General features: G+C 44.5%; 1 protein-coding gene across 1 annotated transcript in view; it reads left to right on the top strand.

The window, feature by feature from the left end:
* CSNK2A1 (casein kinase 2 alpha 1) overlaps nucleotides 1-16,964 on the top strand; it is a 51,385-nt gene extending 34,421 nt beyond the window's left edge. Inside the window, exons 7-13 of the mRNA XM_058679930.1 lie at nucleotides 976-1,059; nucleotides 5,412-5,522; nucleotides 7,680-7,781; nucleotides 9,530-9,630; nucleotides 10,379-10,527; nucleotides 11,817-11,903; nucleotides 15,619-16,964. Coding sequence (XP_058535913.1) covers nucleotides 976-1,059; nucleotides 5,412-5,522; nucleotides 7,680-7,781; nucleotides 9,530-9,630; nucleotides 10,379-10,527; nucleotides 11,817-11,903; nucleotides 15,619-15,734 — 750 coding nt within the window. The 3' untranslated portion in view covers nucleotides 15,735-16,964. The remainder of the gene's footprint in view (nucleotides 1-975; nucleotides 1,060-5,411; nucleotides 5,523-7,679; nucleotides 7,782-9,529; nucleotides 9,631-10,378; nucleotides 10,528-11,816; nucleotides 11,904-15,618) is intronic.
* Nucleotides 16,965-26,736: the final 9,772 nt, after the last annotated feature.

The raw sequence follows: 26,736 nt of genomic DNA, 5'->3' as shown, positions 1-26,736 counted from the left end.
ATCTCTGTTGTTTACTTTTGTAGATGAAAACTATGTTGTCAGAGCTTATAAAACAGCTTTGCATGTGCGATCTGACTCACTTAACAATTCAGAAGAAGAAATAACCCTAAAGAGATTGTGCTGGCAGAGATTCGGTCTTTGCTTTGCCTTACACAGTCTGTGGCCAGCAAAGTGCCCAGAAGTTATGAATATATATCTGCTTAGCTTTGGGGACCGTGGAAATCTAAATTGCCCTTCAGGGAAGGACAAGAACTTGGCTAATGATGTTAGTTGAGTGAAAGGCTGGGATTAACAAACCCCAAAGGTTATGCCACTCAGTTCACCTTAGTTTAAGATTGGAAACTGCTTTCAAATTGGATTTCATGACCTAAATTCAGGGTTTGCAAACTTCAAACTCTCTAAGGGCCAAATAGATATTAGGCTCTTTGGACTACAGCGCCTCTGTTTAGCTCTGCTCTTGAAGCATCAACGTATTAGGGAAAATAAGGAAACAATCAGATGTAGCTGCAATTCAGTAAAACCTTCTTGGAAACAGGCAGCGGGCCAGAGTGTGGTAGCACTCCATTGTAGATGCTTGCTGCTTAGGGGGAAAAAAAACACTACTATTTCTCAAAGAGGTTTATAGTATAGAAATTTTTTTTCTTTCTTTCTTTCTTTGAGGAACCATTGTTTGTGAAAATAAAACTGGAAGTGATACCATCCATGTGTACTTTCAGTCTTTGAACAAAAAGAATATTAACAGCTGTGTAATTAACAGAATTCAAAGTTTAAAGGCCTGAATTTCCTTGGCTGTGAAATCTTGAACAAGAATATAAAAAATAGCTGTGGGAGTGAACGACCTATTCCTTACCTCAGGAATATTGTGACACTAGAAGGGAAGCTTACATACACGGAAGAGGAAAATGAAAGAGATTGAATAACTGTAAAATAAACCAACTTTTACAGGCTCTCCTTTCTCCCCTGTTCCTCTCTCAGGCCCTGGATTATTGCCACAGCATGGGAATTATGCACAGAGATGTGAAGCCCCATAATGTCATGATTGATCATGAGCATAGAAAGGTAAAGTAATGGACTGGTAGGCTTAATTTATCTGCATGTTGGCAAGAATGTGAAGAAACTTGAGATCTCACTAATTACTGGTGGGAATATAAAATTGAATGTTTTGGAAAATACCAAACTGTTGTTTTATAGTTTGTCAGTTTCTTTAAAAGTTAGACATAAATTACTGGACAGTTCAGCAGTGTCATTTATGCCGGAAAAACAAAAACTTAGGTCCACACAAAAATCTGTGCATGCTTGGTGCTTTATTTGTGAAGGCCCAAAGTTTGAAGAAGAAAAATATCCTTTAATGGATGAATGGTTGAATTGTCTTTTATACACATCATGTGGTATTACGTGATTAGCATTACTCAGCATTAAAAAGAGCTACTGTTACATGCAGCAACTTAGATCAATCTTATTTTGAATACAAAATAATTACTCTAAAGCCATCATGCTTTTTGCTCAGTCAGTGCTGCTGGAAGAAAAGTGTTATATGCTAATGATTCCATTTATGTAACAATGTCACAGTTCAAAATCAGAGCAGCTGAGATCGAGAGAGGTTCCCAGGAATGGGATACCATGTGGGACATCTGCGTGTAGTGATGAAACAGTGCTGTATCTTGTAGTGTGGGTACCTGATTCTGCACAGTTGATAAAGCTGCAGTTGTTAAAGTACGCACAATACTGGTAAATCTGAATAACTTAATGTCTGTGAATTATGCCAATGTCAGTTTCTTGGTCTTGATACTGTACTGCAGTTATGTAAGGTATTGCTATTGGAGGAAACTGGGTGAAGGGTATATAGGACCCGTATACTCTTTTTGCAGCTTCTGTTAGCTTTTTAAGAAGAGCCGTCCTGATGGCTGTATAGGAAATACACGGCAAGAGTGAAAACAGGAAGACCAGTTAGGAAAAGGAGTTACTGAAGAATGTCAGGCAGAAATGGTAGTGGCAGTGGCACTAGAGGTGATGATAATCTTCAGATACGCTGGGCCAACAGGATCTATGAATGGGCAATCTTGTTTTAGTGGAGAGGGGAGGAGTTATTTATTTGAAAGGCAGAGTTACAGAGAGAATGCAGCAGATAGCAACATGTCTTCCATCCGCTGTTTACTGCCCAAGTGGCCACAGCTGAGCCAAGCTGAAACCAGGAGTTTCTTCCAGTTCTCCAACATGGGTATAGGAACTAAAAAGCTCGGGCCATTCTCCAGTGCTTTGCCAGGTGCATTAGCAGGCAGATGGATTAGAGGTGGAGCAACTGGGACACAAAGTGACACCTGTATAGGATGTAGGCATTACAGATGGCAGTTTTATCCACTATACCACAGTGTGGCCCCTCAGATCAGCTGAAAAGGAGGAGACTGTAGAGCTGGTTTTGTAGGAAAATGAGTGACCACAGGTTTCGTTTTGAATGTGGACAAGTGAACTTAGAGCCAGAGTAGGCAGGCAACAGTCCTCAAGGCTTGCAGGTCCATCATGCTTTGTAAAAGATTTATTTATTTATTTATTTGAAAGATGGAATTAGAGGTTCCATCTACTGATTCACTCCCCCATTTGAGGAGAAACATACAGTGGAGAGTTGTAGATTCTGTTAAACAGGTATCTCTGAGTTTCAGAGGACTTAGGCACTGGTTGTACTTAAATGATACAAAGTGGGAGTGGAGGATTGTTTAACCCAGTAGTTAAGAAGCTCCAATCCTGAGGCCATCATGGGATAACGGGCTAAGCCTATGTACCAGTATCCCATATGGGTGCCAGTTGAAATCCAACTGTTCCACTTCTGATCCAGCTCCCTGCTGATGACCTGGGAAGGCGATGGAGATGGGAGACCTGGAAGATCTTTGCTCCTGGTTTGGATTAACCTAACCTGGCCATTTGGGGAATGAAAGAGCTAGTAGAAAATCTCTGTCTCTTCTCTTTCCAGCTCTGCCTTTTAAATAAAAATAGATTTTTTAATTGCTACATGAGAGTAGCTGGATTTGATTTCCAGCTCAGAATCCTGTTCCCAGCTTCCTGCTAATGTGGAACTTGTGAGGCAGCAGTGATGGCTCTGGTGGTTAAGCTCTGGCTCCCAGCCTTAGCCCAAACCAGCCCCACCCAACGTAGGCATGTAGGGAGAGAACCAGCAGAGGGAAGTGCTTTTTCCATTTCAAATCAATAAATTTAGTACCTGCATTTGGTACAGCAGCTAAGTTGTTGTGTGGGATACCAACATCCCATATTGGAGTGTCGAAGGTCAAATCTAGGCCTTGCTTCCATTTCATTTTCTTTTTCTTTTTTTTTTTTTTTTTTTTTTTTTTTAAGATTTATATATTTTTATTGGAAAGGCAGATCAGAGTTATGGAGAATAGAAATAGAAAGCTCTTTCCCTGGTTCATTTCCCAAATAGTCATAGCGGTTAGAGCTGAGTTGATCTAAAACTCAGAGCTTCTTCAGGGTCTCCAATTTAAATACCGGGACCCAAGGCTTTGGGCCATCCTCTGCTGCTTTCCCAGGCCACAAGCAGGGAGCCAGATGGAAAGTGAAGCTACTGGGACATGAGTCAGCATCCGAATAGAGTCCTGGCACTTGCAAGATGAGGATTTAGTCATTGACCCATCACTCCACGCCCTCCGACTCCACTTGTAACTTTTGGCCGCTCATATTGGTGCCTTTCAAATAAATAATAATTAAAGAAAACTTATTTATCAAAAAAGTTCATGGAAGAACTACTTTAAAAACAAAGGTTTGTTTATTTATTTATTTGAGAGGGGAGTGAGTGGGAGAACAAAAACCTTCTACTTACTCACTCCTTTTTGAATGTTAAAGTAGCTGAGCCTCCAGGACTCCCATTTGTGTGGCAGGGGTTCATGTGCTTGGGCCACCTTCTGCTGCTTTCTGAGGCACATTAACAGGGAGCTGAATCAGAAGGGGAATTTCCAGAATTTAAAGCATTGCTCTGATTGGGGTGCTGGTGTCACAGATGGTACCTTTATCCACTGCATCACAAACACGGCCCCTAGAAGCTGTCCTCTCTGAAAATGTAGTTAGAAGAAAAATTACAAGGGAGGAGTTGTCCATCACTTTCTAAGTGATTGCAAACAGCTAAGCCAGAGCCGGGAGCCTAGAACTGCATCTGAATCTTTGACCGTGGGTGCAAGAGCCCAGACTTTGGGTCATCTGCTGCTTCCTAGGTACATTAATTGGCAGCTAAATCTGAAGTGGAGTACTTGGGATTCCATTCATAGGGGTGCCAGCGTCAACCAGCCAAGTAAGTCGATGAACCGCAGTCTGCCCCCTTAGGCATGAAGAGATGTTTACCAATAAGAATGTACATAAATTTTTTTTTTGTTTTAAAATTTATTTGTTTTTATTTATACAGAGGGGAAAGATCTTCCATTCACTGATCCACTCCCCAAGCAGCTGCAACTGCCAGAACTGCTCCAATCTGAAGCCAGGACCTTGGAGCCTCTTCGGGGTCTCCCACATGGGTGCAGGGTCCCAAAGCTTTGGGCCATCCTCTACTGTTTTCCCAGGCCACAAGTAGGAAGATGGTTGGGAAGCAGGACTACCGGGATTAGAACTGGTACCCGTTTGGGATCCCGGCACATGCAATGCAAGGATTTTAGCCACTAGGCTACTGCGCCAGGCCCACATAAATAGCTGTTTTAATCAGAAGATTTGAGACAAACAAGAAAGCATAAAACCAGATCCCAGAGAAAGCTGTGGAGTTATATTTTCATCCTAAAGTCTTTATATAATCTGGAGTTTTTGGGTTTCTTTGTTTTGTTTTGTTTTTAGGATTTATTTTTATCGGAAAGGCGGATTTTGACAGAGAGGAGAGAGAAGCAACACCCATATGGCATTCTGGCATTTGGAGATAGAGGATTAGCCAAATGAGCCATTGCACTGGCCCCAGTGCAGGTGTTTTTAATGTATAAATGATATAGCCGCTATTTTAAAGAAATTACTCTAGGGCCTGGTGGCGTGGCCTAGCGGCTAAAATCCTCACCTTGAACGTGCCAGGATCCCATATGGGTGCCAGTTCTAATCCCGGTGGCTTCACTTCCCATCCAGCTCTCTCCTTGTGGCCTGGGAAAGCAGTTGAGGACAGCCCAAATCCTTGCGACCCTGCACCCATGTGGGAGACGCGGAAAGAAGTTCCTGGTTCCTGGCTTCATATTGGCTCAGCTCCAGCCGTTGTGGTCGCTTGGGGAATGAACCATTGGATGGAAGATCTTCTGTCTCTCCTCCTCTCTGTGTATCTGACTTTGCAATAAAAATAAATAAATCTTTAAAAACAAAACAAAGTACTCTGGTAGAGTGAACGTAACTTAGAAGAAAATAAAATTACTTCTTAAAGTTCTTTTTTGTTTGATTTTTCCTTTCAGCTACGACTAATAGACTGGGGTTTGGCTGAATTTTACCATCCTGGCCAAGAATATAATGTCCGAGTTGCTTCTCGATACTTCAAAGGTCCTGAACTGCTAGTAGACTATCAGGTGAGAGGAGAAACGCGGCTGCAGTGTGCATCCCTTTCTCCTGGGGCGGGAGAGGACATCGCTTCTGCTTCTGAGAATATCATCTATTCAGATTCATGGTCGTCCTGTTTATATGAAATGTTATAAAATCTCCTTAATTCGTATTTCCTAATTTGTATTGCAGTCAAGATAACTTTTCTCATCTGAAATTCCAGGGCTAATTTGAGAATTGTAAGTGATGTTTAACCAGTGGTAGACTCAAGAATATAATCTTGTGGGTCGGCACAATGATTCAACTGGCTGATCCTCCAGTTCCGAGTACTGAGATACCACATGGGCGCCACTTCGTGCGCTATCTGGCTGCTCCCCTTTCCTTCCTGCCTGTGGCCTGGGAAAGCAGCAGAGGATGGCCTAAGGCCTGGGAACCTAGTACCCAAGTGGGAGACCTCAAAGAGGCTTCTGGCTTCTGACTTCAAATCAGCTCAACTCTGGCTCATTACAGCCACGAGGACTGAACCAGTGGACAGAAGATCTTTCTGTCTTTACTTTTCTCTTTAATCTGCCTTTCCAATAATAATAAATAAATCTCTAAAAATAAATAAATAAATGAAGATCTTCCCCAAACCTCCAGCCTCTACTAAGAACATTTTTTTCTCTGTACAAAAAGAAATAATGTATTATCAAGTATGTCAGAAATCTAAAAATATTTGGGAATATTTTTCATGACCACATTTCCAAAGTTATTATCAAATGTCTTAAAACATTTAAGACCCTTGCTTCATTTTTCTTTAACTTATTTATTTTTATTGGAAAGTCAGATTTACAGAGCAGAAGAGACAGAGGAAGATCTTCTGTCCGCTTATTCACTTCCCAAGCATCTGCAATGGCTTGAGCCAAGCTGGTCCAAAGCCAGGAACCAGGAGCTTCAGTTCTCCCACACCGGGAGGGTCCCAATCCTTTAGGCCGACCTCAACTGCTTTCTCAGGCCACAAGCAGGAAACTGGATGGAAAGTTAGGCAACTGGGACGTGAACTGAATCCCATATGGGATGTTGGTGCATGGAAGGCAAGGACTTCAGCCACTAAGCTGCCAAACCGGGCCCAAACTCTTGGTTTTAGAAATTGGTTTTGTAGACTTAGGCTGTAGCGTTGCATTGATTGACTGGCATGGTTGCCAAGCGGATTAAGCTGCTGTTAGGCCAGCATCCCATATGTCGCTGTATTGGAAGTGAAACAGCCAGGACTCACGGCATGCTGACATAGTAGCTGGTGGGATTACTCACTATGCCACAATGCTGGCTCCTGCCTTATATTATCTTATTGTAAAAGGCAATTCAAAATGCTATGTAAAAATTAATTTTCTTTTTTTTTTTTTAAAGATTTATTCATTTTATTACAGCCAGATATACACAGAGGAGGAGAGACAGAGAGGAAGATCTTCCGTCTGATGATTCACTCCCCAAGTGAGCCGCAACGGGCCAATGCTGCGCCGATCCGAAGCCGGGAACCTGGAACCTCTTCCGGGTCTCCCACGCGGGTGCAGGGTCCCAAAGCATTGGGCCGTCCTCGACTGCTTTCCCAGGCCACAAGCAGGGAGCTGGATGGGAAGTGGAGCTGCCGGGATTAGAACCGGCGCCCATATGGGATCCCGGGGCTTTCAAGGCGAGGACTTTAGCCACTAGGCCACGCCGCCGGGCCCGTAAAAATTAATTTTCAAGCTAAGAGTACACAGTTGGGCTGGAGTTAGGACTCAGTGTTCAGAGTCTCTGCCTGCAATGCCAGCATCCTGTATGGGCATTTAGGCCCTTGTAGTCACTCACGAGATTGAGATGAAGCTACTGGTTCCTGGATTCATCCTGGCCCAGCCCTGGTAGTTGCAGCCATTTAGCGAGTAAACCATTGAATGAAAAATGTCCTCCCATAATTCTGCTTTTCAAATTAATGAATCTTTAGAAATATGTATTAGAAGATAATGCACAGAGCCAGTAAACCATCAATTATAATATAGACTAAAATTGTTGCATCAAAACTGACCAATCATAAAATTTAGAGCAAGACATAGAAGGCTGAAAATAAGTGCCTAAAGATGATTATGTTTTGACTTTCAGTGCTTTTTAAAAAATGTGATCTATTATGCAAATCTTGATTCGTGTATTTATGTGATTTTTTTTTATCACAGATGTATGATTATAGTTTGGATATGTGGAGCTTGGGTTGTATGCTGGCGAGTATGATCTTCCGGAAGGAGCCATTTTTCCACGGACATGATAATTACGATCAGGTGATACATGTTGTTTCTGTCAAGGAACTCACTGATCTAATATGCCATGGTAGTCCAACTTTTTTTTTTTTTTTTTAAAGATTTTTTATTATTATTGGAAAGCCGGATATACAGAGAGGAGGAGAGACAGAGAGGAAGATCTTCCATCCGATGTTTCACTCCTCAAGTGAGCCTCAACGGGCCGGTGCGCGCCGATCCTACGTCGGGAACCTGGAACCTCTCCTGGGTCTCCCACGCGGGTGCAGGGTCCCAAAGGTTTGGGCCGTCCTAGACTGCTTTCCCAGGCCACAAGGAGAGAGCTGGATGGGAAGTGGAGCTGCCGGGATTAGAACCGGCGCCCATATGGGTCCCGGGGCATTCAAAGGCGAAGACTTTAGCCGCTAGGCCACGCCACCGGGCCCGGTAGTCCAACTTATTACATGCCCCAGTGGGTAGTGCCAAATACAGTTGCCTTGATCCTGACTTGAGCCTTGTTAATTCCAAACCCCTGGGGGAGTTTGGAAGTATCTTTCAATTTACTGAGTATTTAGCCAACTGACATTGATCCTCAGATTGGTATTTTGAAAACTATCATTTGAGTCTTTTGAAATTAGTCTCCTCCTTACCATAAGTAGTATCTTTTGCATTGGTGGTTTTATGGTGAAGTGAATATATATTTTATACGACATCTGTAAACCCTTGCAACTATGATCCAAATTGAAAAATAGGATATTACCTAGAGTTTCCTCGCATGAACCTTCATTACAGTTGAGAATGTTTTTTCCCGTTTGTTGGCTTATGTGTGGTATCTCTGTGATCCTTTTGTGGCATCACATGGATTGAATTTCTCTACACCAATAGAAATATAGATGATGTTTTTAGACTAGCTGTAAGTTGCCCTGGAAGATCAAGAGGCCGTTTCATTCAGCAAAACCTAGAATGATTTTAGGACCTTGTGGAAAGTACTGTTGAGTACAATGGTCATTTCTAATTAAGTCAAAGAACATAAACCTAAATTGAGTTGAAATTAGCAGCTCTGTGATATGTCAGGCAAGACTGAGAAATACCAGGGGGGTGGGATGGAGAGAAATGGCCCTTCTGTCAGGTGGGTCATTATCTCATAAGAGAAGCAAACAGAAGAAAATAAATGAAGCCTTGACTGTCAGAATAGACGTGGGCCCTGTGTAGGAGGCGCTAAGGGATGACAGACATGGGCACCGCACAGCAGGCAGTGAGGGCTGACTGTCAGAATAGACAAGGGTACCACAGAGCAGGCAGTGAGGGCTGACTGTCAGAATAGATGTGGGCACCGCACAGCAGGCAGTGAGGGCTGACAGAATAGACGTGGGCCCTGTGCAGGAGGCACTAAGGGATGACAGACGTGGGCACCGCACAGCAGGCAGTGAGAATGCATCATTGGGTGTGCATGTGGAGCTCCCCAGAAGTGCTATGTTCAGCTGGATTTGTGAGAAAGCAGGACTGCTAGGGAGGTATTTCAAGAGGAACAAATCAGGTTATGGCCAATTTGTTATTTTCTAAATAACTTTGATCACTCCTTGGTCTTTTGGCTAAGATCAAGTGTAAAAAGTCACATTGAGTTAAGAAATTTTACTTTGGAAATGTGCTCTTGCCACATTTAGATATAAACTGTTGCAAGGAGTATTGATCCTTCTGGGCATGATGATTCTATCCATTTAGTCAAAGTTGATTGTTGCTTTCATCTTGTAATGTGCTTGTGGTGTGTTTTTGTTGTCTTTCTTCGTTACTAGTTGGTGAGGATAGCCAAGGTTTTGGGGACAGAAGATTTGTATGATTATATTGACAAATACAACATTGAATTAGATCCACGTTTCAATGATATCCTGGGAAGGTAAGTCATAAAATGTGTGCACTTGTGACTTTGCACTTTGAGTATGTTTTAGACCCTCAAAATAGAACTGTTCTCTTAACCAGCATTGCCAAGGTGCCAATGGACCAGTGTTGTAGTGTGGTGTTTTATCAAGCCTGGATTAAAAATAGTGAATAGTCATTTTTCCCAGTTCACTTATTAATGTGAGAAGTACAAGGAAAGGGTTGCTTGTGAAGTCAGTGCGCTGTAAACTGTAGTAGAATGGTTACAATTGAGGCAAAAATCATCCTTGAATTAGCCTGTTTCTGTAAATGACAAAACCCTTCAAGAAAAAGAACTAGAAAATGAGTGCTTTATGACTGACAACCAGCTCTTGCAGTAGTGACCAGATAACACCGCTCACCACCTCACGGGAGGGGCTAAGCTCCCTAATGGAAGGCTTGTGCTGGGTCAGGAAGGTATACGGGATGAGAAAGAGATCCGTTTGGATCAGCCACTGGACTGTCCTTTCTCCATAGGCATTCGTGTCAAGTGAACAGAATTATGTACTCAAAATTCGGACCCACGTTTTTCTTCTGCAACACTACTGTTTTCATCTCTCCAATTTCCTTTGGTGTCCCTCCAGTGACAGTGTAGTACAATGCTGCTATCTTTGATTTTTGATCTCTGCTGTTGGCTGGTCTCATAGCCACTGAGGAAAACGTAAGAATGAAATGTTGGTCTCTTGCCCTCCATGGCCCATTTCTCATTCCCCTTTTTGACTCCACAGACACTCTCGTAAGCGATGGGAACGCTTTGTACACAGTGAAAACCAGCACCTTGTCAGTCCTGAGGCCTTGGATTTCCTGGACAAGCTGCTGCGATACGACCACCAGTCACGACTTACCGCAAGAGAGGCTATGGAGCACCCGTATTTCTGTGAGTCCGGTCTTCCCACCATCGGCCAGCAGGCTGTCAGTGCTGGTGAAGAAGCCGTGCTCTCCTGCAGAGCAGAGCTGCTCTCCCTTCCCAGTAGCTCACTTCAGAGTTATTTCAACTAGGGGTGATGTAGCATCACAATAGATTGAACAGTGCTTGTGTCACTGACATCCTACTGATTCTTCTAGGAAAGCAACAGAAAATGGCCCGAGGACTTGGGCATTTCCCATCTGTAAGGAACGTCAGGATCGTATGCCTGGCTCTTCAGTCTGGCCTGTCCCTGGCTTTTTCAGCCACTTGGAGAGTAAGCCAACAGATGAACAGAAATTTCTCTCTGCTTTTCAAATAAATAATTTTTTTAACACTTGTTTACTTTTATTGCGAAGTCACATATACAGAGAGGAGGACAGATGGACAAAAATATCTTCCATCCACTGATTCACTCCCCATGTGGCCACAACAGGCAGAGCTGAGCTGATCTGAAGCCAAGAGTTTCCTCTGAGTCTCCCACGCAGGTGCAGGGTCCCAAGGCTTTGGGGCTGTCCTCTTCTGTTTTCCTAAGCCACAGGCAGGGAGCTGGATGGAAAATGGGGCAGCTGGGACATGAACTGGCACCCATGTGGGATCCTGGCACGTTCAAAGCAAGGACTATCTGCTAGGCTACCGCACCAGGCCCCCAAATAATTTTTAAAAATTTCCTTAAATGAGTACAATGATAGCAAATGTCTCACAAAATTGTTGGAAGAATTCTTGTCTAACACAGTGTGACATGAATACTCCTAAATAAGCTTTCCTAGTGCAGGTGTCACTTCTCCATGGTTGGTCTTGAGTTGTTGAATTGGAACAGAGTCGGTTAGTTCTTGGACAGTGTCCTGTGCCCGAATTAGACAGACTGGCCAAGTAGGATAGAGTCAGGTGAAACTACACAGACTTTGGCCTACTTCGTACCATGCCATGACCAGCTGAGCTACGGGCCACCAAAGCCAGTTTCCTGTGATAGTGTTGTTATTGACTTGACTGGGTTCAAGGGTATTGTTTCCATTAAGCTCCACGAGCTCCAAATTTGAAGGGTTGGTGTTTACCACAGTTTGACAGGAAAGATATTTTTGTTTACACTATCTGTCTAGTTGATTGTGAAGGCAAATGCTGCCTAAAATTCTAGGAATAATGAGAGAATGGTGTATAAATAGAATGTGTAGAGTGAATGAAAGTTGCTACTTTAAGCCCCTTAGCCCATTTATTTAATCCATCAAATAAAACAGAACCTAGCCTCTTTGTTTCTTTTCTAGATACCGTTGTGAAGGATCAGGCTCGAATGGGTTCCTCTAGCATGCCCGGGGGCAGCACACCTGTCAGCAGCGCCAATATGATGTCAGGTCAGTTCACTGGTGAAATTTCCTTGCAAAAATAAAAAGTAAATTATGTGTTCAGCTGTTTTTCCCTTTTGTGGCCTGATTCGTGTGTGCCTTCGCATTTTATAATGATTACCTTTGTAACATACTAGCCTCTGTGGCCTTTCCCACAGCTGTCAGAGCACTGTGTGTCCCTGGCATACTGCAGTGACACAGTCTCAAAGAGTATTAGCATTCTCTTCTAGATCAGAAACCTGGGGCCCCTCACTGAATATTCCTTGCAGAGGGGCTTGAAAATCTCAGCAAGCTGTGAAGAATAAAGAAATCTTTTCATCTCCTCATAGTTACATAATGTTCAGAAGCAAGATTATAAAATTGGGGTATATATTGGTACAAGCATGTACAAGGACAATTCTCTGATCTTTGCCAAACAGCTGCAACATACGTAGTAATTTATAAAAATGTAAATGAAGTTTTTCATACTATTGTATCATGACAATACTAAGTCTTTCTGTGTCATGCGTAGTTATTAAGCAGAAACCAGATGTCTAGGACCCTAAGTATTGTACAAGTATTTGGTCATCAGCGGTTTTTCTCCTCTGCTGTTGGGTTAACTCTAGGTAGTCTCCCGAGTGCATAAAATCAGTGAGTACCCACAGGCTTCCCATGGACCTCTTGCTGCTGCAGCAGGAGGTTTCTTGACACAGTAAATCTTTTCTCACTCTCCCACACCTCAAAAAAGGAAAAGTGGTTTTAAAGTAGGCAACATACATCTTAAGTGGGTAACTGTAGTAGTGGGGCATCTACTCAAACACCCTCAAATAAATGCGGTTTTTCCAGTGTTTTTACTTTTAAAAATCCATCCTCTGAGTATCTTGCCTGTGTGTCAAGTGATACATATATCCAGAGCTACTCAGAGCTTTGCTTGTAGTAGCAAGAAGTCGAAGACATTTTACATCATCAAAATGATTGAATCAGTAATGGCACAGTTTATTCCATAGAATATGATGAAGCCAGGAAAAAGGATAATGTATAATGTTCTGTTAGAGCTAAAATCCCAAGTTAATGTGAAATAAAGAGGGGGGAGAAAGCAAAATGCAGAGCTATATGGACGAGTGGAAATGAACAAGGGTATGTATAATAATTTTCTTATATGATTCTTATGCATGTTCTTTTTGATAAAATTATATTTGTGTATGTGTGTAAAATATTTCAAGCAGAATAGACCGCCAAAATAGGGTGCTGCAAGTTGGCCTAGTGATAGGGCAGGGTGTTTTTCCCATATATGCCTTTGAGCTTTTATGTTTAAGATGTATGAATATACATACATGTAGTAGTCTCTGATTACCTGTTGCTTCCCTTTTAAAGTTTCTGGTACTGCAGTTCACTGTGGTAGAAAGCAATGAGAGATTCTTAATGCTTATTACAGTATTTGACTACTGTGCCTAATTTATATATTTTATCATAAATATTTACAAAAGGGAAAGTTAATCTAGGGTCAGTTTATACCTTTGGTTTCAGGTATTCAATAAGGGGGTTTTGGAACTTGTCCCTGTGGGTAAAGGAGGTGTTAGTTATTTAAAAAGATTGGAGAGTTCTAGTTCATAGGCTGTTACGATATTATTACGCGTAGCTAATTCCCACAACCTGGTTCTTTACCGTGAGCTGAAACACACCAGACGCAACGAGGTATCTTAGCAGTTTTATTCCAACAGAGCAGGAACAAGGTAGGGGTGGTGAAGATCAGGAAAGAAGGGGAGAGAAGAGAGAGACCAGAGAGAGAGCAGAGAGAGAGAGACCAGAGAAGGAGGGATAAGAGAGAGAGCCGCACCTGGGGGGGCCTTTTTGTCTGCCAGATGTAGGGAGTGGGGATTGGGAGGGATTGAGGCCAGGCCCCCAGGGGATTGGTGCCTGCAGGTGAATGCCTAGGGATGATTGGCGAGTCGGCGGAGTTGGGAAGGGGGCTGGAAGATTGGGGTGGGATTCAGGTGGAATGCCAGGTTACATCTGATTGGTGGATGGCTGGACCGGCGCGAACTTCATGAGCTGTGAGGAAGAAGGAATGGCGCTGGGTCCAGGGAAGGATATTGGAATAACTCCTTACAGGAGGACCACTGTGTTGCTTGTGCAATGTAATTAATGAATTAAAAATAATAAATAATTAAGAAAAAACTGCAGCTCAGGGGAGCAGGCACCGGACACAGCTGTGACGTCACTGCTTGGGACACCCATCCCACCGCGGAGTGCTGAGTACCTGACCTGCTGCTTCAGATGCACCCTTGGAGGTGGCAGATCCTGCGTCACGTGCCTGGGGCCCTGCCACCCACATGTGACAAACACTGGATCTGGGCTGCCGACTTCTGCCTGGCCCCAACCAAGCTGCATCTGGGCAGTGAACTAGCGTACGGACAGTCTCTCTTATGTCCATGTCTTTGGCTCAGCCTCTTTCTTTAAACTACCATGAAAATAAATGAGTTAAAATTTAAAAAAAAAAATCTTTATCTGAATGGACTGATTAAGTGCAAGCAGACAGATAATTCTGCTTGTTAGGTAGATGCTGGAGTCCAGCTCCAGCCGAGGTTCAGAACTCGCGAAGTGTGCGTGGAAGAGGCGCAGATCATAATGGACCATGCGGAAAAGTTGTCGCTTTATTTATACAGAAACAGTCAAACTCTGGCTCAGATTTTTACGTCATGGTCAAGTGGGTGTTTCTAAGGACAACCCTGCCACCTGCTTTACCCAAAAACAATAGAAGTTCCTGCTACAATTCTTATTCTACAACCTGATCTTGTATCACAAAGAAAAGGAGAACCTAAAGATTAAGGAAAGAATGAAACCCTAAATACAGGTCCCTTGATTAGCATAAGGTCAATGGGGACAGCCAAGACAGTAGGAGTAATAAAAGGCCCTTTTGTAAGAAGTTATTATTGACATTAACCTCCAAGCTCACATTGTGTAAAAAGCCAGTCTCACAGTAGCAAAAATGCCTGGACGGATTAGAATTCCATGCAAAGCAAGGTGAAGCTGCATCCAGGTAGCTGTAGATGTCCGCTGGGCCCTGCCTCAGCAGGAAGTTCCCTGTGGCCCTGCCTACAATGGAACAGTGTCTTCACACCCTCGTGTCCCCCACATCCACTGCACGGACCCCAACAGGTAGAAGAAACAAAATGGAAATAAATTCGAAAACATAATTTTAGCATAAAGGTAGGAGGCAGTCCTTCTCCCTAGCTAATAGTTTAGAAAGCTGCCAGCTCTCCAGAGGCAGTGCACTCTGACAGGGGTGAGCTTTGACTGCAGTGCTGTGGCATCCAGTGTGCTGGCTGACTGAAGGTTCAGTTCCTCAGCTGAGCTCACCACGCTTCAAATGCTCAGTAGCCATGTCAAAGCGGGTTGCATACCAGGACATTGTGTTGGACGGTGTGCTGCTTGGACAGGTCTTGGTTGGAACCCAAGAATAGCGACAGCTGAGTCATGCCTTGGATGGGTGCTTAATTTTCTAAGCTTAGATTTCTTTACCTGGTTCCTACATTATTTAGGATTTGCTGTTTTAACTCAAATTGGTGAGGATTATTAGACTTTGAAATACATGTGAAAGTGTACATGTAAAAGCATGGATGAGAGAAAGCCTTCACGAGAGAACTGTCGTTGTGTTACTTTTAAGATAAGCATTCTGAAAAACTGACAGCTAAATTTGTCATGACTTGGTGGCTCTGGCTTACTGTCCGCTGTTTTCTTCCAGGGATTTCTTCAGTGCCAACCCCTTCACCTCTCGGACCTCTGGCAGGCTCACCAGTGATTGCTGCTGCCAACCCACTTGGGATGCCAGTTCCAGCTGCTGCTGGCGCTCAGCAGTAATGACCGCATCTGTCTTCTGATGCCTGAGCAGAGGTGGGGAAGCCCACCCTCTCCGTGATGCAGCTTGCGCCTGGTGGGGAGGGGTGAAACACTTTCAGAAGCACCGTGTCTGAACTGTTGCTTGTGGATTTATAGTAGTTCAGTCATAAAAAAATTATAATAGGCTGATTTTCCTTTTTTTTTCTGTTTTTTTTTTTAACTCGAACTTTTCATAACTCAGGGGATTCCCTGAAAAATTATCTGCAGGAGGAACATTTGATGGACAGATTTTTTTTTTCCCCCTTCCAAATTCAGTTCCTCATCACTAAAGAACAAAGGTAAACCAGCCTCAGTCCCAGCCGCTGCGGTGGGTGGAGATTTCTTCCTGTTCTCACCATTGCTCCCCCACCAACCCACACTTTGGGGGGTTTGTATCCTTCCCTTCTCCAGAGATTACAAAAATGTAGCTTCTTGAGGGAGGCGGGAAGGAAGGAGCCGGGGAGGACCTCTCTTAGAGAGCAGGGTACTGCTGGTCACTTAAGTTACTTCACTCCATAAGTGCTTCTGTAGGGTGATCCTGCCGACTCGGGTGGAGGCTGTACTGGTTACGGTAGGAGATTGGAAAGTAGCCAAAGTGCAGACACGTCCCACAGCTTCTGTTCAATAGGAATCATGTCTTACTGACCTAACCCTAAATCCATGTCAGTTATCATTTTAGTTTTAGTTTAGTTCAAAATTGTGATTCTTCCCTCCCAGGCTTCTTCCCTTGGTCTTTTCTCCTTTCATCGCCAATATGCTGTGCTCCAGTAGCTAGTAGGAAGGGGAACGCAAATAGATTTGTTGGTTTTCTTTGACTTGGCCATTTTGAATTGAGTTAGTTTTTCCTGGACATAACTTATTGCTTTTTACAAGAGACATGCTAGCAATTCTTAAGAGCTCATGGGAGATGTGGCCACATGAATTTCTTTTTAGTTCTCTACCTTCTTTCCCTCCTACCTTTCCCTTCCCTTATGCCATCTAGTGCGAAGACCTGCTCCTCAGTCTTGTAAATGTGTCTGAGAGGTAGGAGCAGAGCCACTCTCGCCAGTGAAACAGAAATGGTAGACCTGTAATTGTGGGAAAACGATAAACTCTTGTTACAGCCCTGCCACCCCTTGCTGTGTGTATATATATAATACTTTGTCCTTCATATGTGAAAGATCCAGTGTTGGAATTCTTTGGTGTAAATAAACGTTTGGTTTTATTTATCAAGGTTAGATTTAAGTTCCCTGTGTAAAGGTCTCGCTGGGTGGGTGTCTCGATGTTCACATCCGAGGGGCCTGCAGCCCTGGATCGTGGAGGCTTCCCAAGGCCCCCATTTTTATACACCCCTCATTTGACCCGTGGTACTGGGCAGGGCAGAGAGGCCTTAAAAAAAGCACCACAAGCCAAAGCGTCTCTGGGGATTAAGGATCCTTTGCCATAAAAATTCATTTTGTGTCTCAGCAGTGCAGGGATTGGGGATGGAAAAAGTCGCCAGTGTGTATGTGTGTGTGTACGTGTGTGCGTGTGAGAGAGAAAAGTGGATTTTCCACTGTAATCCAGCCACCTAAGTTTATCAGGTGCTTCACTGAGGAAGCCTAGTTTTTTAAGCACAATATCAAAACCATCAGCTCTGTATGTTCTGTTTTCATTACAGTAGCTGCTTGCAGGGACTAGGAAAAACTCTTCCAACATGTTTTAAGACCTGCAGTCTTAGTTCCCTATTCTCCGACCTTTATAGATTCACAAGCCTTTCTCACCTGGGCATCATAAGTAAATATGTTTGGGAGCTGAATTTAATGAACTTACCTAAGTTTGTAGCCCATGTTGGTTTTAGTAACTTTGTCAAGGTGGTGGCTTTACTGATCATAATGGTGAACCTAGAGGAAGGTAGTGTCTCCTTTCCTTAGCCCTCAACCATAGGGAGAGCTGAAGAGAAAACATCCTGGATGGCAGGGTGAGTCTTCCTTGTGGCCACTAAGCGGTGGGTATTTATTGTACTTGATCCTGTCTAGCCCTAGAATGCTGTGAGGGTTACCATATTGAACTTGTGCAGAAGCTAAAAGCACCAGATGTGCCAGAGATGCAGTTGGTGATTATGTTTGCACTGGATTGTGGTTTGAGCAGAATTCTTAGGACTGATGAATTGTGTTGTTTGAAAAGGGGAGGAGTATTGTAAATCAGACTTCATGCCCTACTCTTCTAGCTCAGAAATGTAGGTGTAGCTGAAGCTGATGTGGAGAGCTGCGGACAGCTGGACCTCCTTAAACCTGAAAGTACATGCACAGGACTCTTTAGTGCTACCGTGAGCATTTAAAATCTATAGGATTTTTGGTTCAATGCTACTGGAGGAGTCTGCAGAAGCATGGGAAGTGAAAAAGACCCAAAAAGGGGTATGTGGGGGTGGGGGACAAGGAACAGAGAAGCAGTGTGGGTGTTGCTGTACATTACCTCGTCTGTACACCTTGAATTGGGACCCTCACTACACGTCTGCATCGTGTAGTTGGCAGGAAATGGAGCACGAGTACTAAACAGTTGTGCTAGCAACCACTCTGAAAGCATTTCTGTTTGAAGTGCCCCCCTCATTGTTTGAGTTTGAAGTCAGAAATCCCCTCCTCCCCTTGATTTATTGGTTGTAATTGTATTGTAATGGGTTGAACTAAAAAAAAATAACTGTGCTGGGAAGAAGTTGTGTCATGAAGGTCTTTAATTTTTTTTTTTAATAAAAACGTTACAATAAATTAAATATCCCTGCAGCCTGAGCAATATGCTTCTCCAGCCGACACCACGGGTGCTAGATGGCTTAGTTCTCATGTGCTGACTTTCTTATTGGGTTGATGCAGTTGCTAAGTGGGGTGAATTAAGATTGATTGAGGAGTGTTGGTGTCTGGGAATTCTGACATGAAAGTACAGTGGGGAACAGGATATTGCTGAACCGAATGGCTTCATTCTCACGCTTCTTGGCATCCACTTGCTGACTAGCAGATCAGTTACCTTTTGAACAAGTTTCTTTAAAATATAAAGTGGGACTGCTTCCTTGGGTTTGAGTTAGAGTGTATGTCAAGTGTCTGACACCTGTTGTGCCCTCAGTAAGCCTGCTGGCTGGTTCTTTGGTGTGGAGGGGGGAGTCCTTGGTCCTGTTAAAGCACAGTACAGATTATGCTCAATAGAGTGGTGCTGCATTGAGAGGGCTGCCTTGAGCAGGGAACATCTCTGAGAGGTTCCTGGCACATGGCGGTCTGCACTAGGAAGAGTCAGTGCTGCCTTGGAGCGGGACCGGTTTTCAGTGGATGCAAGTTTCTAATTGGTGTGAAAGCCAGTGTTGCCTTGCTCCTCTGCCATTCTTCCCCTCTGAGATTCTGGAGCTCTGTCTTTGGGTTATTCATTCTCATATTCTCTCTCTCTCTTTCTCTCTCTTACTGTTTTAATAATTGTTAAGTCTGAGTTATTTGAGTGACAGTGCCCATCTGCTAATTTACTTCCTAAATGCCTCCATGGCCAGGCTGGGGTTGAAACCAATGGGAACACTCCATCTAGGTCTCCCAGGTGGGTAGCAGGGATGCAGTTACTTAGGCATCACCACAGCCTCCCAGGAAACTGGAGTTCAGAGCTGGCACTTCCAGCCCAGGTCCTCTGGTATAGAGGGCAGGCAGGTATTCTTAACCACTAGACTGATTTTCTTTCCTGAGAGCCCAGTGGTTTTTTGTTTGCTTTCTGCATTGTACCAAGTTACAAACTGGGTTAATTTAGCCTCCAGTAATTAGAGACTTAGTGACCTGCAGTGTAAGAAGCTCCTCACCAGGTGCCTGCAAGGGGGGTACTTACAGGATGGCAGAATCCATCTAAGAGATACTGCTAAGGGGATGCAGTCCATGTGAGTGAGCTTCTCCAGCACCCCTGCTGCTGCAGCACGGTCATTGTGACTCGCTCACTACATTACAGGGTGGGGCAGTGAGGGGCAGCAGCAGCTGCTTGGAATGGCTGGCTAATCCTGGCTGTGAGTCTATCTCAGCTGTGGAGACATTGTAGCCAGCCCTTGGTGACTGCCCACCTTCCCCCACATATACGCCTCAGCATGTCACACCCTGATGTGCCCACCCTCTGGGGGCTCATCCCTGCTGCCTCATCCAAGCCCATTTAACTGATCCATGTAGCTTTCACTTGATATGTAAGGTTCCTGTCAGTGAACACTGTCAGTGACCAGAAGCCTGGCACACAGGAATGCAGATCCATAGGGTCATTTCAGCTGTGTTTAAGAAAAAAAAAAAAAAAAACTAGGAAAATTGCAGGTTTTGTCAACCTAATAGACTGAGCTGACTTAGGTAGATCAGCACCTCTTGCTCCAGATACATACGGTGCTGACCAAAGAAGCATAAATTGTGAAAAAAAAACCAATTTCAAATACGAATGGAAATGCCCAAGAGGTAGAAAGGAAAGCAGAGCTTATCTTGAAGGTGGGTGTGGAAATCACTTCAAGACGCCTAGTAGGGCTGAGCCTGCAAGGCTAGGAGGATTTCAGTGGCCCCAGAGAGGAAAGAGGCAGCCTCAGGAGGGTAGCCAAGAGCAAACTGAAGCTGTCCTGGACGGCTTGAAAAGGCCGCCTGCAAGAGGAAATTGGAAGGAAATAAAATATTAACTGTAACTGCCTTTGTCGGGGGAGGAAGACACATCACAAGGGGAATGTGTCTGCTCAGCGGAGAGAATTGCTGGGAGCAGCAACCTGTGCTGACTCCTGGGAGGCCTGGCTATTGCATGTTGGAGCTCTCTGTGCCCGCCTGGAGTTGGAACACTGTCTTGTGCCCAGTTCTGCTGTCTGGCTGCTTTTGCCTAGATATCTAGGTCTGCTTTAGTTCAGTTCATCTAGGCCAGCTGCAGCCACTCAGCTACGGTTCGGGGTGAGGGTCAGCAGCGCTGGGCTCCTCTGTATGAACTGGGCCAGATTTGCTCTAACAGTCCTTTTGGCTTCCATGCTGCAGCTGCAGCTGCTTCCACCATCCTCGAAGCCGCCATCCTTCATGTGATCTCTCCATGGTCAGTTTCCCAAGCATGAGAAAGAGGTCAAATGACATCACAGGAGCACATTGTAAGCTTCTGTGTTAAATTTGCTATCATCTCACCAGCCAAAACCAATCATATAACAACCCCAATATACATGGGCAAGCATGCCACATCAGGAGAACTATGGCAAAAGACATGCATTGTGGAGTGGAAATGACACCAGTGATGCAGTCAGCTGCACTGTTGGTGGCACCAGAAGGCCCTGGGTATAATATCTGTGAATGTATGTATGGTGGGGATACACACATGAATTCCAGTAGATGTGTTTATAAGAATTGCTGCTTTCAAACAACAGAAATCACAATCGGGCTTTGTGACTCCATGTCCAGAAACTAGACAGAATCCCATTGCTCACAGAAAGCTGCCAGGCACTGGCACATTCTGTTTATTGGGATAATGATTACATGCATTTGCTCGATTGTCAAACAGTGTATTTATGTTTGGTGCACTTGTCAGTATGTTAGAAAGTATGTGTAAAAAGCTTAAAGGAAAACCAAACAAAAAGCAATGCTAAAGACACTGGTGACTCAACTGTGACTAGAACTTACATAGCCATAGTGGAGCCACTATTGATTTAACCAAGTTCACAGCATAATTAAGATGAGTTCTGGGGAGTACATATATATATGGGAATTTTGGTCCATCACAGAATGAGCTGTGTAAGAGCACTGATTCCTCATGTTCTATCATGGGAAGTAAAGTGATGCTTACAGTTGAAAACCCTACAAGTAGTACTGTATGCATGTTTTGAGACTTTTAAAAGTTATTGTTAACACTATTTACTTTTAAAACTGTTTATGTATTACTCTGATAAACTAAATTTTAATAAATGAATATTTATCTTGAATGCATTCACTTCCCACCATTCCAGCTGCCACAGTCCCTCATTCCAGCCACCATCCTCTGGTCAGGATTTTCATAGTAGCTAAGCGTTCTTAATGCCTTCCTGTCTCTCTTGCCTCTTCACTCATCTTACACTGTGCCCCAAAAGAAACCGTTCAGAAAGCTCCGTTTTCCGTCTCAGTCACATGAGAGCTTTTGCAAGACTCCCCAGTTGCACTTAGTGTTGGTTCTCATGCATCATTCTTCTCCATTGGTCGCTGATGACAACTCCGGGGGAGTTGGGATGTTTCTTGTGTTACCATGTGATTGAGGAAGTAAATTACTGGCTTACATATAGGCATGTTGAAAGAGGCTAAAAGGCAATCAACTGGCTTTGGATTATTTTTCCCTAAGATTCATTTTGTTTGAAAGGCTGGGTTACACAGAGGTCGGAGGAAGAGAGTGAGAGTGACTTCTGGCTGGTTCACTCCCCAAGTAGCTGAAAGGGCTGGGGCTGTGCCAGGCCAAAGCCTGAAGCCCAGAGCATCCGGGTCTCATGTGAGTGCAGGGATCCAAGCACTGGCCCATCTTCTGCTGTTTTCTTAGGCATATTAGCAGGGAGCTGGATGAGAAGTGGAGCAGCCAGGACACAAATCAGCACCCATGTGTGACACTGTTACCAAAGGTGGTGGCTTAACCTGATATACCACAACACCAGCGCCTACTGGCTATGGCTCTAAGGAGAGGGTGGCTCAAGGGGAAGAAGATTGTGAGAAAATGTGCTGCTTGGTGAACCTACAAGTATAGACAATGATGAGAGCATGGACCCCAGAATTGCAGGAGTGTGCACCTTCTTCACAGTGCTTCTGTTGCTGTGGAGGCTTAGAATGGTTACTGCTGCGAAAGCACCACGTTCTTTCACCCAGACCCTGGCTCCCATCTCCTGAACAAAGGCCAAACAGTGGCACTGCTGATCCCTTGTGTCTACAGAGATGGAACAGAAGAAAAAGCCAGAGCTACCCCTGGGCTGAGGTTCCAACCAGTGGAAGGAAGGGAGGTGGAGAACCAGGAGCACTAGGGAGGACATACCTAGGATCAGGACTGAGAGTCAGAACAAAGGGACCTGCTGCCCCCTGTGAACAACAACACACCGGCAAGCATGGAGCCGAGGTTACACTATGACCGGGAGAAGGACAAGAGCATGGAAGGGTGGTCCTAACTGAATCAGCACAGACGTCCAGCCTGGATCTGGGGCTGTAACACAGCCTTGCACCCTAACTCCAGCATATCTGAAGTAGATGGACGTGAAACTTGTAGTACGTTGCAGGTTCCCAGTAAGTCCAGCCAGGTTCTTAATAAGGTTAATCGAAACATCCACACTAAAGGTCTAGCAGAAAAATGTGAACCTGCCTACGTGTTCCGAAGCTCTTTCCTTGGAGATGATGCTGTGATGTAGCAGATAAAGCTGCTACCTGTCTAGTATTCCATATGGTTTCCAGGTTGGGTCCCAGCTGTTCCACTTTGAATCCAGCTCCTTGTAGAAGGTAGCCCAGGCTGCCGTGGTTCCTGGCTTTGCGGCAGCCATTTGTGGAGTGAACCAGCAAATGGGAGATTTCAGTTTCTTCACTCCCTGATCACTTTGCATTCCAACTATTTTTTAAAAACAATTTTTTTTTTAAATCTGTTGGTGGCAGGAATAGGAGGGAGGAAATGAGAATCTGCGCTGATAAGATTTTTATATAAAGCAGGATGACCTATTTGGAGGTGAATTCTAGGTAAAGAAGTGTCATGTAAGCCCTGGGCAGTTACTCGGGTCAGTCTTCTCCATGCTCAGTGGTGAAGCATGGACTGTGGGCTCCGCCACTGAGCACGTAGTGTCCTTCCTGGCCACAAGAACTGGCTCAGTCCTGCTCAGGTGATCAGGCCACAACCAATGAGACCTTACCAATCTATTTGGCAGTGCTGAGATGAGAGTGATTTCAAGGCCTCTTTTAGAGGGCTAGCGTTACCAGAGTCAGGCCGTGATGTTAAGGCCTACAGGAGGACTCTTTGAGGTATGCGGGGCAGATCCTGAGAGCAAGCCAGCAGACCTTGAATGTGCAAGAGTTTGCAAGCTCAGCTTGAAATGATAGAAATTTATTAAATCTGTTCCCGTGAGTCCAGAGTCCACATGTGTATTAGTAGGGTCCTTTGCTCAGTCTCTTCGCCGAAAGAAGGGTCAGCAAGATTGTGATCTCAGTTATGTCTTGGCAGCGCCCTTCCCAGGCTCCCGCAGCTGTGGGACTGGAGGCCGCCCCCATCCTGCCATCTGCTTTCCAATGCAGGGTATACCAGGCCATCTTGGGGTTCTCACTAGAATTCTACTACTACACTGGCCTGACTGATCTCCCTCAATCTTTTCGGTCTTTAGAATTTTTCCATGTTCTCCCAGACTTGTGTGGTAGCTGCTCCCTTGGCTTTCCGTTGTCTGCCCTCTAAACTGCTCAACCTCCAGTGTCCATGCCCCAACTCTGCCTGCTGGCTCCATTGAGCAAGGGTGGTTTTTCGAGGAACCCTTACTGACCTGCCTGCATACAGCACACTTCTCTGCCCTTGCCTGACACCAAAGTCTACAAGTTACCACTGCTGCAAGAACGTGAAAATGCTCTCAGCTTCTGGTTTATAATTTACTAGAATTTCTCGCTCCATGCACAGTGCCTGTGCTGTTTTCTCAGCCCAGAATATTTTCCCTACCTTGTTGGTTGACTGACCGACTGCACCCATTACTCTTCAAGAGGCCACCTTCCCAGGAAACTTTTCTTGTCCTCCTTGGGCTTCTGTAACCTTCTAAGCCTCTTCCCCCTTTCCTAGAACTTGTCACCTATCGTAAATTAAAGGGCCCTTCTCCCTTACCAGCCTGGCTGTCCCGGAGAACAGAAAATGAAATTTCCTCAAGTCCCAGCACAGGCAGGGACTAGGGTAAGGACCAAAAGTGTGTTGAGCAAACCAACAGGTTTGGTAGGTACGGGCCTTCGACCTGCAGATTCATAGGCCAGTTATTCCGACAGCCAATCGTGGAGTTCTTGAGTTCAGTTCCTGGCTCCAGCTCTTGCTCTCAATTCCAGCTTCCTGCTAATACACACCCCGGAGGCAGTGGTGATGCCTCAGGTATTTGGGTTTGTGCCACCCACATGGGAGATGTAGATTGAGTTTCTGGCTCCCAACTTCAATTGGGTTCAAACCTGGCCATTGTGGGCATTTGATCTCTCTGTATTTTTCTTTCTGCCTCAAATAAATACAAGTTTAGGGAAAAAAATTCTTGCCAAGTGGTTTCAGTAACCTCCATTCAGTAATGTTTGTGATTCCTGGTCTTCCAAGATATTGGCATGCTGGGTCCTGTACAGGCCAGTCCAGCAGGCTGTGGCTCACCAGTGTGTCAGCTGCTCCACTTGGGACCGTTTCTTGCCAATGTGCTTGGAAAAGCAATAGGGGGCAGCTCAAGTCCTAGAGTCCCTGCACCCATTTGGCAGACCTGGAAGAGGAACCTGCATCCTGGCTTCACTCAGCCCGTCCCTGGCCTTGGCAGCTATTTGCGGTGTGAACCAGCAGATGGGGGAATCTCTTTTTTTTAACTTTCCTCATCTTTGCCTTTCAAATAAAATAGATCCTTTTAAAAAAAAAAGTACTCAAGATTAATAAATAACTACTAAAGAATTGCCCAACAACTTGAAAGCTGTTGTTACATCATTGATACATAGTTTCACCTAGTTATTTCATACACATGACAGCATACCTTCTTTCCCCACATTATCCGAAGTCTTTCATTTCATATTAACGTCTGTTGTAAAGGATGAAAAAAAGTATGTGCATGTATAGACCATCTACATAAGACGTGAAGATCGCAAAGTGTTAAAAATTGTTCAATCAGGCCAGTACATTGACCAAGCTGGCAAATCCACTTCCAAGCACAGTATCCCAGGTGGGCACAGGTTAATGTCCCGGCTGCTTCACTTCTTATCCAGCTTCCTGCTTGTGGCCTGGGAAAGCAGCAGCAGATGACCCAAAGCCTTGGGCCTCTGCACCCTCATGGGAGACCCGGAAGAAGCTGCTGGCTCCTGGCTTCAGATCAGCTCAGTTCCAGCCTTTGCAGCCGCTTGGGGAGTGAACCAGCGGAGGGAGGGTCCTTCTGTCTCTCCTGTCTGTATATCTGCCTTTTCAATGAAAATAACCAAATCTCTAAAGTAAAGATAATTGTTAAATCTTAAAACCAAATAAATAAATAAATTATTGCATTGGGAGAGTGTTACTTTTTCACACAGGACATAATTCAGATGCAAGACTGAGTAGCACCACATTTAATGAGGAGAAGGAAGAGACCACACCTAACCTTAGGCTTCTCCATGAAGAACTGGGAGCCCAGTCTGCATGACCTTCAGACAGCTGGAGGACTTCCTGGGTGTGGAATCCCTCCCAGATCTGAGAGGGAGGGTCCCACCCAAGCAGGTTCCTAAGAGGCAAGACCTCCAGGGATTGCTTGTTCCTTCCATCACACAGAAATTCCATTTTTCTTCAGGCCCTCAAACGCAGTGTGGGATCATGCCTCACTACCTAACTTAACAAATTTATTTTTAAAAAACGATCTGTAAACAAAGCTGCGATCCTTCAGAATGGAAAATGTTCAAAGGATCTTCATTAAGTTCCTTAAGTTACTGTGGTGAACAGAACTGTCAAACTTGTCAGTTGAAATGAATTTTTAGTTTGGGGTGGAAGAGCTCTAATTTTAATCAACTGAATACTGGTTTTTAAAAATCAAATTAACTGGGGCTAGCACAATGACTCAACTTAAGCACCTGCATGCCATATGTGAGTCACAGGTTCATGTCCTGGCTGCTCCACTTCGCATCCAGCTCCCTGCTTGTGACCTGGGAGAGCAGTGAGGGATGGCACAAAGCCTTGGGACCCTGCACCCTCGTGGGAGACCCATTTTGCTCCTGGCTACTTGGGGAGTGAACCAGCAGATGGGAGATCTTTGTCTCCCCCTCTCTATATCTGCTTTTCCAATTAAGAAAATAAATACGTGTGTGGTTTTTCTTAATAAAATTAATTTCCCACAATGTCAGAGTGGGCCTTGAAACCGGATGAA

The sequence above is a fragment of the Ochotona princeps genome, chromosome 22, assembly GCF_030435755.1.
Source record: "Ochotona princeps isolate mOchPri1 chromosome 22, mOchPri1.hap1, whole genome shotgun sequence".
NCBI lineage: Eukaryota > Metazoa > Chordata > Mammalia > Lagomorpha > Ochotonidae > Ochotona > Ochotona princeps.
Note: the sequence above shows the minus strand (reverse complement) of the source record. Positions and strands in the feature narration are given on the sequence as shown.